The sequence below is a fragment of the Mesoplodon bidens genome, assembly GCF_964165515.1.
Source record: "Mesoplodon bidens genome assembly, chromosome: 2".
Lineage (NCBI taxonomy): Eukaryota > Metazoa > Chordata > Mammalia > Artiodactyla > Ziphiidae > Mesoplodon > Mesoplodon bidens.
Window position 1 is genome coordinate 166,304,901 of NC_138177.1, and position 13,184 is coordinate 166,318,084.

Sequence of the window (13,184 nt, forward strand, 5' to 3'; positions counted from 1 at the left end):
GGTGAACACAGAAATTCTGAAGCAGGCTATAATAAGTCATTCCAAAGCTCTAAGTGCGGGGGACCACCCCTCTCAAATCTTTCCACATACATTCCCAACTTGACTTCTGGCTCAAGTACATGACTTAGGAGGGATTTTATGGTTCGGTGCATGCCTGTTTTCCCTATCACGCTGAACAACTGCGATACCTGGGATCCAGCAGGCCTTGCTCCACTCCCCAGGCCATCTCTCTCACAGCATTGCTGATCTCATGACGGGATGTGTAAGCAAAACAGACGTTCAGGAAACACCTGAGAAGGGAAGAACAGAATAATTTACCAAAGGGGGACAGGGACTAAGGAGTGGAGTCACTTATTACAGAGCAGCCCTTCTGTGGTAGAAGAAACACACACCAAATGTTAACCAGGGATACCTCTGAAAAGCGAGATTATTAATTTTTTGAGTTTTCCAAGTTTTCTTGGGGAAAAAACATTGTGTAATAAGAAAAATACTAACTGTCCCTTATTATTCTCCTAATCTTCTTCCCTTCTGCTAACACCCAGCTTTCAGAGGATGTGAATTCACTGTGATATTAGAACAAGCAAAGAAGAATAGGAAGGAAGTCTGATGTGAAACAAATCCACTGCCAAATATGCATTATATTCCAAAGCCACACATAATGAAGTCTGGATTATTAAACTCTGTTCCCCTCTGCATCTGCATGCCCTTCCAAGGTCATCCCCTCTATTGGTTAAAGCAGTGGGACAGAAAGAGAATTTCTTGAAGGATCTGTCTTCAGAGACTGGGATAAGGCCTGCTACATTCCCACCCCATTCCCTGTCCATTAAACACACACACACACACACACACACACATATATATATTTTTATATATATATATATATATATATATATATATATAAATACGTATGTACATGGGGGGCAAGGCACATGAAGGAGGAAGATAAGAAACTGTATGTGTGAGTATACACCCATATAACAAGGTGCTGCAGAACCATCTCTGGTCTGCCCTGCAGATGGAGGAAGAAGTCTCAAGCATCCAAAGCCAACCCCTCGTTACCTCCTGTACCAAATGCAGACCAAGGAAGGGCCAGGACGTCTCCCTAAAGTTAGCAGGGAGTCATAGATTAACACAGGTCCCGAAGGGGACAGCTGAACACTTACTTGCTGTAGTTCTTGGTGGCCTGCACAGCCTGTGCGATCAGCTCCTGGAGATCCAAGGGCAACAAATGCAGATCACCCAGGACCCGGATACATACCCCATGCTTCTGCAGTTTCTCCCTGATCGGGGGGGAAAGGAGGCAGGTTTGGGAGGTGGGACAGAGCAGCTGCTGAGCTGGAGAAAGCGAAGTGCTTAGCTGATACTCAACTACCCGTCTTTGAGCACCTTCCTGTGTGTCAGGCACTGATCTACAAGTAGTATTTCACTGAATGCCCTCAACAACTCTGAAGGGAGTTTACTACATTCCCTGTTCTACAGCAGGAAACTGAGGCTCAGAGAGAATAGTTAGATAGGGATTGCCCAAGGTCATACAGCCATCAAGTGCTGTGTCGGGACCGAATCCCAGGTTTGCCTGATTTGAGAACCCAAACCTCTTTACCACACATGACACCGCCTTGTGTGTCCTTGTTGACAAGTTGCATTTCATGTATTCTGTGCTGTTTGTCCCATTTTGATGGGTGAATAAACTCCTCAACAGCAGGAGTTGTATTATTGGTTACTTTTGTAACATCTAACATTAATTATATGTTTACTAAGTGCCAGACATTGGTCTAAGTGTTTTACATGCATTCCATCCTTACATCAACCTTTGACACAGACACCATTATCATTCCCCTTTTACAGACGAAGAAACTGAGGCACAGGCAGGTTAAGTAATTTGTTCAAGATCAGACATATATATATATATGGAGGCAGTGTAATGCTGTGATTAAAAAGACAGGCTCTGGAACCAGACTCCCTAAGTTCGATTTCTGGCTTTCTACTCACCAGCTGTCTGATCTTGAACGAACTACTTTGTTCAAATGTTACTTTGAATAAGAATACCTAGATTCAGGAATTCCATGGTTCCTCCGTGGTTCTACTGCAGGGGACACGGGTTTCATCCCTGGTCAGGGAACTAAGATCTCACATGCTGTGTGGTGCAGCCAAAAAAAAAAAAGTAATACCTAGATTCAAGCCCTAGTGCCTAGTGCCACCGATTACTATCTGACCTTGCATAACCACCCCTGTCATACTGTGAAAGTGCTTATTCTCAGACATCAGGCACATGACCTGAGGAAGGAGGTGTAAAAGCCCTGGCGAGGAGCCAGGAGATCTGGGCTCCCAGCCTGGCTCTGCCACTAGCTAGCTGCGTGATCATGGGCAAACCTTTCTCTTCTCTTCACCAGGATTAGTTTCCCAACTGATGAAACTGAACTAGGCCACTGGTTTTCCAAACTTCTTTTAGCCAAACAAGTCTTTCTTCAAATCAAATCTTAAACAGAAGCCCAATATATAAAATAGATAAATGCAAACAAGCACTGTATACCCCATTCCCTCTGGGTCCTTGCATGCCCACTCCTCACAACTATGGGGTTCTGTGGAACACTGTTGGAAAACCACCACTAAGGTTTCTTCTTGCTCTGTCTAGGACTTAATAACCTAAGACCATCTTCTCTACTCGTGACTGACTAGAACAATCTCAGGAGCACCTCTACTGCCATGCATTTTCATCTTTTAAGAAGTGTTAAGACTGCTTCTTGTCTCTACAGCAGACAACAGCTCAGCTCTAGAGTCAGAAAGACCCTGTGTGTTTTGGCTCTGCCTGTCTGATAGCTGCATGACCCAGGATACACCCCTAAACTTCTCTGGTTTTTACTTTCCTCCTCTCTACAACTGGGATAATAATATCTTTCTCATAGGATAATGTGAATTTTGAATGAGAGTACATGTTAGGCTCAGGGCCTGACACATAGTATAAGCACTTAAAAAAGGGAAGATTAGTGTGAAGTACAGAAGAGTTTGAAGAATCTGAACACCTGGAATGTGTCCCCATTACCTCTGTCCCCAGCCCCTTGGGTGTGAATTCTGAGCCACATGGGAAGGAGTAATGTCTGTGGCCCAGAGACTAATATGGACTGAGAGAAGCCTGGCTATGCTCCCTGCACCCTGACCCACACAGGGATGGAAATGACAGAACTGTCCTAGGCCCAGCTCCACTAGAGCTCTAAGCTCTCTGTTCTCTCATCTTCCTGGTCCTGGTGTGGGGAGGAGCTGGGCAGAGAATGGTTGTAATGAAGACTTTGGGGCAGTCCTGGCTGAAGAGGGTTCCACGCTTTGAAACAAATAATCTCCACCAAACTTCCACTTTGCCCCATTCTGGCTTTGCTCCCTAAGTTAAGCTTAAACTTAGTGATAGCAAGAATAGTACTGACTCATCCCCATAAAGGCCTTTTATGCATCATCCTGTCCCGTCCAAGGGTATATGCAGGGAAGTACAGTAACTTTTTAGGGAGGACTGCACAGCAGAAAATGGCTTTTTCAAAGTCTCTCTCACTCTACTTCCCTGGTCACAGTTCACTGGTCCTGGGGTAGAAATTTGAACTAAGGTGGACCAATTAAGGGTTTTAATTCATTCTGAGCAGCTCTCTTGTAGCAGACAAAGTTAGTCTGCGGAGCAAAGGAAATAAATGTCTGAGGAGGTTCTACCTAATGGATTTCAATTCCTGGCTTCGGTTTTGCCTGAGGTTGGCTATCCTTATCCTTGAATTCTGTGAAATACCTCTATATCCTCAAATAAATGTCCCCTTTAAAAAAAAGAAAGAAAGAAAGAAAGAAAGGAAAGGAAGGAAGGAAGGAAGGAAGGAAGGAAGGAAGAAAGAAAGAAAGAAAAAGAAAGAAAGAAAAACTAGCTTGCCATATTTGCCACTGAAGGGGTCTAACAGTAGAAGGGTTTAGAGTTCCTTAACTAGCCTCAGAAAAGACAGTTGAGGGTTAGGTAAGGCTGGAGGTGGTATAAGAACACAGGCTCCCCCTCTGACAGCATCTTACTTTTCTTCCATCAAGCGGCTGAACTTCTGCCGGGCCAGATCCATTAGCCCATCTACCTCACTCTTGGAGCGTTTGAAGTTCTCAATGCTGAAGGCGTAGACCGTCACCTCTAGGACGCCCAGGTTCAAACACCAACGCAGAGTCTGAGAGGGGAGAAGGCAAGGAGCTAGGGTACAAGGAAAGAGCAGGAAGGGAAACAGGAGATGCCTCAGCCCCGACTCAGTGAGAGACAGACTTTTCTCCTCCCCAAACTGGGTAAAGCTAGGATAATACCAATGCTTCTCTCAGAATAATGAACCAAATACGCAGAAAGCCACCACCTGAGAGACTGAAAAATGTGAACTTAATGAGTACTATTATGCTGATGCTATTGTGGTTTACTGGAAAGAGCTCTTCACTGAGAGAGTAAAGATCTAGGCTCTCGTCTCTCACTCCATCAAGCACTGGCTGTGTGACTGCAGGCATATCATTTAACCTCTCAGGGCCTAAGTCTCCTTATCTGTAAAATAGGATCACAATCCATCCCTCACAAGGTGGCTAAAGATACATAAAAACACAAGGTATTATTACTCACAGCATAACATCATTAATCCAATAGACTGAGAGGCTGATGAGTTATAAGAATAAAAGCAACAATTGCACAGCTGTGTACCATTTAAGTCTGCAAAGGGTTTTCACATACATTATTTCATTGGATTCTTCAAGCTACCCCTTGAGAAAGGAATTATTGTTTTCATGCCTACTTTAGAGATGATCAAATTGAGGCTCAGAAAGTTGAAGACGAGTCAAAAGTCCACAGCTCTACCGTATGAATCCATTATATGAGGTTCTAGAACAGCAAAAACTCATCTAGAGTGATAGAAATCAGAAAATGAGGGGGAAGGGGAGGAGAAGAGGAGGGAGGACAGGGTGTGCCTGGGAAGGGGCACAAAGGAACTTGCTAGAGAGATGGAAATGTTCTGTATCTTGACAGGGGTGTGGATTAGACAGATGAATGCAACTGTCAAAACCCCAAATCTGTGCATTTCCCTGTATGAACTTATACCTCAACGAAAAAAGAAGTGAAACTCAAATTTAAACTCAGTCCTTTGGTACTGCTCTAACCCAGTGCCACTAAAGGTGGAGAACAAACTGGAGATGAGAATAACAGTGTTGAGATGGGGAGCCTGGAGGTTAAAGGTAAGGGACAGAAGACATTCAAACAGAACTGAAGAAATAAAGCTGAAGAGCTACCTTTCTAATCCCTTATCAGACATACAAACCCATTCACTGCCACCTCAGGAAAATTACCAGAGCAAACCTGACACTTGAATAGGCTTGGGCCCTGAAGATCTTACCAGGCAGCGAACTTGGTGGGTACACCTGGGTCGGAACCCACCACTGACCTCAGTTAATATAGGCTAATAACAACAGCTTCAATTTTTTGAGCACATCCTTTATGTCAGGTCTTGTGCCACATGCTTTTCATCGTGCCATCCTGTTTAATCCTCATGTAATCTCCCCATTTTACAGAGGAAGGAACTGAGGCAAAGGGAAGCTATGTAACTTGCAGCAGGTCACAGAGCCAGGAAGTGGCAGAGCAGGAGTGCCAACGAGTTCTGAGTGACTACAGAGCTTAAGCTCCTAAGCACTAGGCAAAAACTGCCTCTTAGTCACAAAAGAGAAACTGAGATCAACAAACCTGAAGACCTCAGTGTTGGAGAGAACCCCACAACCACTCATTCAAGGCAAAAAATATCACTGCCCTGGCTTCAGGACGTGTTCCTGTGCCAGGAAGCTGGAATCCGTGGGCTAGAGTTTCACAAAGATCGCCATATTCCATCGTTATTGTTAAATTTACTGTTTCCCAATTTGCAGTGGGCATTAAAACCATAAAATGTTGATGACGTTCGGTTGGAGTGATGTCCTGGTTTGTCTGGCACTTTTCCTAGTTTAAGCACTTAAAGGCCTGTGTCCTGAGAAACACCTCAACCTCAGGATGGGTAGTCACCCTCTACCTTTGCTCTGGAAATGTCACTTCTAAGAATTTATTCTAAACTAGTACCATTTATAATGTCCAATAATAGTGGAGCAGCTAAACAAACTATGTCAGATCCTCAGGAAAAATGTTCCACAGCCATTAAAACATATAGGTAGAAAGCTATAGATCAACCTAGAAAAATACTTGCCAAAATGTCAAGAAAAAAATAAGGTTATCAAAGCTATAGATGTAATTTTATAAATGTTAAGTCATGTTGAACATATTACAAGGATTGGGATGAGGCACAGAAAGACATAAATTGTTGATTAAAGGGGTAAGAGGAGACAATTTTGTTCTTATTTCTAATATTTTGCCATGATTCACGGGATGACTTGATTTTCTGTTAATGCTGATATGAGATCTATGGCTAGCAAGCAAGCAATAAAACAGACAAACAGCTATAAAAAAACACTCTCAAACCACAGCAAACTCAGGGCCTGGTTTTCTAGCTATAATCCAATTCTCCACAGACCATTCACCTTGGGTTCTGCAATGTGTACCCACCTCAGCCAGTTTGTTGAAGCCCTGTGAGTGACCCTCTTGCCTCTCCACTTGGCACTTCTTGGCATAGCGACGGTTCCCATCCATTATAAATGCAATGTGTTTGGGCATTGGGCCTGCCTGTGTAGTAAGAAGACAAATGAACACATCACATACTCCTCAGAGATAAAGGGAGACAATATTCCAAGCTGACAGGCTTGAGCTATATGATAGAAGCCCTGAGGAAGGGAACTGGGTATTCTGTACTTTTAGCTCAATACATAAGCATTAAGCACTTTTATTCATTTTTATTTATGTTTATTGAGCCCTTACTACATGCCAAGTACTATGCTGAGCTTTTCACATTTCATCTTAATTTTTTATCATACAAACATGCGAAGTAAATAGTGTTATCTTCATTTTATAGGTGAAAAAACTGAGGCTCAGAGAGGTCAAGTGACTTGCATAAGTCACACAGCCAAGAAGAGACAAAGTGGGGATTCAAACTTAGGTCTATGTGCTTTCAGGGTTCATCTCCTAACCATATGCCTTTAACCACCACCTTGGTTTCATTAGCCTTCAACTGGAAGGCACAGGAAGGATATTGATGGGTATGGCCAAATGTAAAGGGCACCCTCCACATAAAAGAGGCATACGCTTCTCAGTTTTATCCGAGTCCTGTCACACAGGAATGGGGGCCTCATATTGTTGGATCTTCTTATTTTACAAGAGAAGCCAATCAAGATTTTTATAAAAATTTAAATGTCAGGAGCCATTGGAAAACAAACAAAAAAGACATTTTGGGGGCAAACAAAGCTTCTTACCTGGCCTAGAGCAGACTTCTGTTGTCTATCATAGCAAAAATTCACTCCTTGGGCTATTTTTCCTCACTGGAGGGGCTCTTCATAGACCACTTCCCCTGCATCTCCCAAAATTTTCTACTTTTGTCCCCCATATATAGCCATAAAAAAAAAAAATTCCGGTAAAGTCATGCAGCTTGTTCTTCCCAACATGTGGCCGCAGTGGTTCCTTGAGGAGATGCTTTTGTATTTCCTGGACTGCCTGAGATCACCTGGCATTTGTGTGTGAGTGTCTGTGTGGGTACAAGGCTTGCTTACTCATAAAGTCACTGCTACTTGCTGCTTGACAGCCTGTGGCTGACAAATAAAACCAAGCTGACTGGCTGCAATATCAAACCCTTCATATGAGGAGGATATAACATTGCTGTGATTCCTAGAGAAAAAGCTGAGGCAAGATCTAGGGAGTGGAGTGTAGGAAACAGAGTGATTGTAGTCTTCAAATGGTTGAAAGACAGCCCCAATGATAGTAATTAAAAACTGCTACACACGGTGCTGAGTGTTTTCTATGTAGTTTCATTTAATCCTCAAAATCACCATATAAAGTCACATGGTTAATAACTGAGAGAACAGGACTTCCATTCACGTTTGCCTCCAGAGCCCTCTTAACCATTACGCTCTACTGTCACATCAAAGAAAGATTAGTTATTTTATCTAAACCCAGAGGTCAGGGGCTTCCCTGGTGGCGCAGTGGTTAAGAATCCGCCTGCCAATGCAAGGGACACGGGTTCGAGCCCTGGTCCGGGAAGATCCCACATGCCGCAGAGCGACTAAACCCATGGGGCCACAACTACTGAGCCTGAGCTCTAGGGCCCGCAAGCTACAACTACTGAGCCCGCGTGCCACAGCTACTGAGGCCAGCACGCCTAGAGCCCGTGTTCCACAACAAAGAGAAGCCAGCACAGTGAGAAGCTCACGCACCGCAACGAAGAGTAGCCCCCGCTCGCCGCAACTAGAGAACGCCCGCGCACAACAACGAAGACCCAACGCAGCCAAAAATAAATTAACAAAACAAAACCAAAAAAAGCCCAGAGGACAGTACTAGGAATAATAGATCAAAGTTCTAGGGAAACAAATTTCAGGAAGATCTAACAGTCTATGCTGCCCAATGATATTGGGAGGTCTCAGGTTTCCTGAAAATGTGAGAGTTAGGACAATAATCTGCCAGAAATGTAGACCTGGAACTTACCTGCAATTCTAAGGCTCTTTGATACCATTGCTAAATTCTACTACAAATCCATAAACATCATGGGTTACCCAGTTTTTATAACAGGTTTTGATATAAGATTACCCAACGAACCAAAAGGCCAACTGGTGCTTTGGGCCACTGCTCACCTTTATGATGTTGGCACAGAACCGCTCCCAAAACGACAGCTCTCCTTCCTTGATCCATGACATAGTTCTTGCCTCAGCAGAAGAAGCACAGAACAATTATACACCAACCAGGTAACCTTGTATAAACAAGACAGAGAATTAGAAGTCACCACACCTGCAAACAACTATGGCTGGCTTGCAGGGATTCACCAAAACGGTAGAGATCAGCCAGCATCAGAATCCAAAAACACTGGCCCTGGACTTCCCTGGTGGTCCAGTGGCTAAGACTCTGCGCTCCCAATGCATGGGGCCCGGGTTTGATCTCTGGTTAGGGAACTAGATCCCACATGCCACAACTAAGAGTTCGCATGCTGCAACTTAAGATCCCGTTGCCGCAACTAAGACCCGGCACAGCCAAAAAAAAAAAGACACTGTCCTAAGTCTCTAGTCTTTCACCACCCAGAATTTATAAGCCAATAGGCCCTTTGGGGCAGAGGCCTTTCCTTGGTTCTATGGGCTTGGTGGACCTTGCTCCCATCTCCTTTTTTCTCAGAGTCTGCACTGCCTTTTTCTGAACATGTAAGTCTGCTTCCTGTCACATCATAGTGCCTACATCCTGATCCTTCCCCTTCTTCCTTCTCCATCTTCCACCAGGCTGTTTCCCACTCTCGGGGCTCCGGGTCACTAACCCCTTCAGTTGTTGTACCTGTTACCTCCTACCCCAGAGATTTCCCAATTATTTACTCCCTCACTTGTATCTTCCACTGACCCCTTTGTCTCTCCCACAGCTGCCTCCCGCTCAGTCATCTCTCTCCTCTTCTCTAATCCACCCCCTGAATCCAGCACCTTGACAGTCTCCGCCAGCACCTTTCAACCGCTCGAGGGGACCGACACTTCCTCACGACGTGGCGCTGGAAGAACACGTCATCGTTGGGCGCTGGGACACGCTTCTGCCGTCACCTAATGGGCGGGGCCCTGGCCTGCGCCTGCGCGCTCGGAGGAGGAACGGAGATGAGCGAGAGTTCTCGGCTGTTCGCACTCCTGGGGCGGGGCGGGGTTGGGTGAAGGGGATAACCGCGCGGGATACGCGGCTCCGGGCCACGTGCGAGGGACCCGGCTGGGGAAGGCGGGGTTCAGACCACCTGGGAGAGCCGAGAAGTCTGTAGACAGTCAGGCGGGCTAGGTTACGGGGCAAGAATTAGGGGAGCCCCACCTCAGAAATGCTGGGACTTCTTAGCCACTGGTGGCAGTTTGGACTGTTGAGAAAAGGGGTAAGGCAGCGTCCTGCTAACTGGAAGGCCGCAGCACTGGCTTTAGAGCTCTGGTACAAGTGCTTTTTGTTTGGGTTTTTTTTTGGTACAAGTCTTAAAAATCCTGTTTTTATACTGTTTTGTCTAATTTAGTGAATTTAATCGTTTGCGAAGTTCCTAGCCGTAGTTAGCCTCACAGGGCACTTAATATCAGTCCATTTTGTGCTGATTTAAGGCACTCAAGATTTTAGGATTTGCATTCTCAGGACCTACCCAAAGAACTCAAAAAAGGGTTAGGCCAGAAACAACTTAAGAATGACTTCTAAAGTTTAAGAAAGGCCATCAACTAACCCTGACAGAAAAATCAAGGGCATTCATTCTATACCAAACCTTTAAAGAAAAGGGTTGCAGGAATTTGAGGCACTAACTCACAAAAGATATTGGGAGTTTAGTTTTCTCAAAATTAGAGAAGGGAAAAGAAAAAAAAAAAAACTTTATCATTTTCAGAGAACCTTCTTGTAGTTTCTTACTTTGGGTTGCAGTGTCAAGGAAACAAGGCAAGGAAGAGATACTGCAGTCATGACTCCCGATTCATTACGTTTGTCTTCCACTCTTTCTGATGAAAGGGTTACTTTTAACAGAGTGAAATGATCAAAGAATGCCCTCCAGAGATGAGTAACCCACCCATGAATAGTCTCTTAAGCTTTTCCATCCTTCCTGCTTTGCATGTAGGTTAGTAAGTTTCTGCCTAGCTGATTACTTCAATTTTGCAGGAAAACCATTTACTGAAGTCCAGTAGTAGGTTGCTACTTTTAACATCTTCCAATGTCAGCTTTGACTTTTGGTAGGAAGTCCCTAGAGGGATATATGAAACTTCTTATCCTTGTTCTGTTAACGTTTCCATGCACTTTGTGTGATAGTTGGTATGCCTCCAATCAAGTCTTTCTTTTCTAAACCGTCCTTCCCTTAGGGGGAGCTAGATGTTTAAATTTAAAAATACAGTGTTCATCAGAAGGCCAGTGAACTTGTTAACATGTGTTTATAGCTGGTCAGTGTATCTCCTCTGGCCTCAATTTCTCCAGTTTCCCGTGTATTTCCATCCCTGGGTTGCTGCAGGGGGTTAATTAATTAAGATTTGTAAAGGGCTTTGAGGAGCAAGGGACAAAGTATTATTAGGGTCTCATGCCCCAAGCCATGGCCCCATCCTTTCATCCCAGTCAGTGGCACAGGCAACCCCATTCTTATGCATGCCAAGCCCTTAATCCCCTCTTGAATGTGGCAGCTTCCAAGGAAAGGACAAGAGGCCTTAACTAGAAACAAAAATCCACCGTAATGAGGTGCTAAAAAGACTGAACTTTCAAGATTCACTCCTAACAAAATGGCTGAACAGAAAACTTAATGGTTCTTCTTGTGACTTCTGAGTCCCAATCCAAGAAAGTGGAAATAATGGTAGGAAGAAAGCACCTTAAATATCAACCAAGGAGATGACAGTTTCAGTACCAATAAGTCTTTATTCATTGTATTTTCCCAAGGAAAAGAAGGGGAAGGGAAAAGGGTCAGCATGTGTGTTACAAAGTGATAGCAAATGGGAAAGGAAGTACCTGGCACAGCAAAATCAACCAACAAATAAACACTGCCCAGATGGGGTCGCCAAAGCCCAAGGGGGCTCAGTCTCCTGCAGTTCAGTAATGAGGGGAAGGGATGAAGAACAGGTACATGCTTTTCTACCCTCCCTCCCTCCCCATAAATTCAAGATTTCACACAAAGCTTTGGTTTCTAGCAGTAAACATGGAGTTACATTCGTCCGTCTCCTATTAAACAATTTTGTGGCCACTTTGACATAAGTTTCCTGCACCTGCATAAAAGTTCCTGAGTGACTTGGCTATACATTCATCTTTCCCTTCATGGTCTCCCAACCCCACTTTCTACATGGAAGGCCCCCTCGTTGCTCCTCTCAACCCTAGGATTAGAGATTAAAGTAGGTTTTAATCCATCCAAAGACAGCAGTCTGTTTGGCATGAATCAAATCAAGGAATGGTCATGACTCAGGAGACTGAGAACAAGGGATGGTGAGTTCTTAGCTTCTTCAGGATTTTTGCACAAACTGTTTAATCACAGACACCCCACAAATTAAACGTATAGGTGTATGGACTATTTTGGGGGAGGGCACGAAGGGGGAAAAAAGAAGGGGTAGGAATACAGTTTTTAGGACAGAAAATCTTGTTCGAAATAGGCAGGGGAAGGGGAACACAAAAGAAAGTGTAGTTCAAGACCTCCCACTTCAGGAAGAGGGGCCCCCAAGTTTATGTTTCGATCTTTTTGGCTGGTGCAGACCTTTTGTCAAAGATGCTTTGGCTATTTTTCTCAATATAAAAAGAAGTTTGTAAACAATAAAACCCCAAAAGAACACGGAGAAGACCAACACATTATATTTACACAAACTAGGCCACCTAGCAATCACCAAATCAGCTACTTGTGAAGTCCTACGAAGTCCAGACAAATACAATAACTAGAGGGGGGCAGCAACTGGGGGAGACAAGAACCCAGGATCAGACACACATCACCCAATGCGTTCTATTGCATTTGCCCCGTTACAACACAGTGAGGTAGGTTTGCAGTGATCTCACAGCATGTAAACGAAACCCCCTTTTCTCCTTTAGCTACCATGACACTAATTACTGCTGCAGCAGGGCAGGACACTGGCTCTGGAAACCACAAAGAAGCCATCACTGATGGTCTCTCTGGAAACCAAGGAGGAAAAGTCCAGAATTGTTAAAGATTAAGGATCTTGTCCTTGCTTCATATATCCATCTCTGGGCAGCTCAAGATGGGTACAGAGGCATCATTCTTAAAACCTGTCCTTACCAACTCACAGTTTTTACAAAAACGCATACAATACACCCTGTTGTGTATGTTAGGCCTAGCCCAATCCACTGAAGGATGGACCTGGTATGTAAAGCGAGTCCTATTCCCTGGGATTAGAGGTCTGGAACAGGAATCCTTTATCACGCATACAGATGACCTCTGCCTAATCTTGGCTTCCCCTCTCTGCACCTTTTACCTGGCCCAGCCTCTCCTAACCTCTCTGTACCACCTTTACCTGTTCAGACCAATTTCCAATCTTTCAGTAGAAGGAGACCAAGTCATGAGGCAACCCAGTTAAAACCTAGTCTCCCATGAAACATTGAAGATGGAGGGGTTTCAAGAGGACACTGTGGCAGAAAAGCCAGC

General features: G+C 44.4%; 1 protein-coding gene across 3 annotated transcripts in view; it reads right to left on the bottom strand.

Moving 5' to 3' along the window:
* DHDDS (dehydrodolichyl diphosphate synthase subunit) overlaps window positions 1–9,629 on the bottom strand; it is a 28,793-nt gene extending 19,164 nt beyond the window's left edge. For 2 of the 3 annotated variants that reach the window (XM_081224146.1, XM_081224144.1), the window contains exons 1-6: window positions 9,550–9,629; window positions 8,725–8,840; window positions 6,557–6,673; window positions 4,033–4,175; window positions 1,164–1,280; window positions 189–290 (exon numbers count right to left, since the gene is read on the bottom strand). In XM_081224146.1, coding sequence (XP_081080272.1) covers window positions 189–290; window positions 1,164–1,280; window positions 4,033–4,175; window positions 6,557–6,673; window positions 8,725–8,787 — 542 coding nt within the window. In that variant the 5' untranslated portion in view covers window positions 8,788–8,840; window positions 9,550–9,629. Of the gene's footprint in view, window positions 1–188; window positions 291–1,163; window positions 1,281–4,032; window positions 4,176–6,556; window positions 6,674–8,724; window positions 8,841–9,472; window positions 9,525–9,549 lie in introns of those variants that run through there. The other variant, XM_081224145.1, reaches the window with a different exon arrangement.
* Window positions 9,630–13,184: the final 3,555 nt, after the last annotated feature.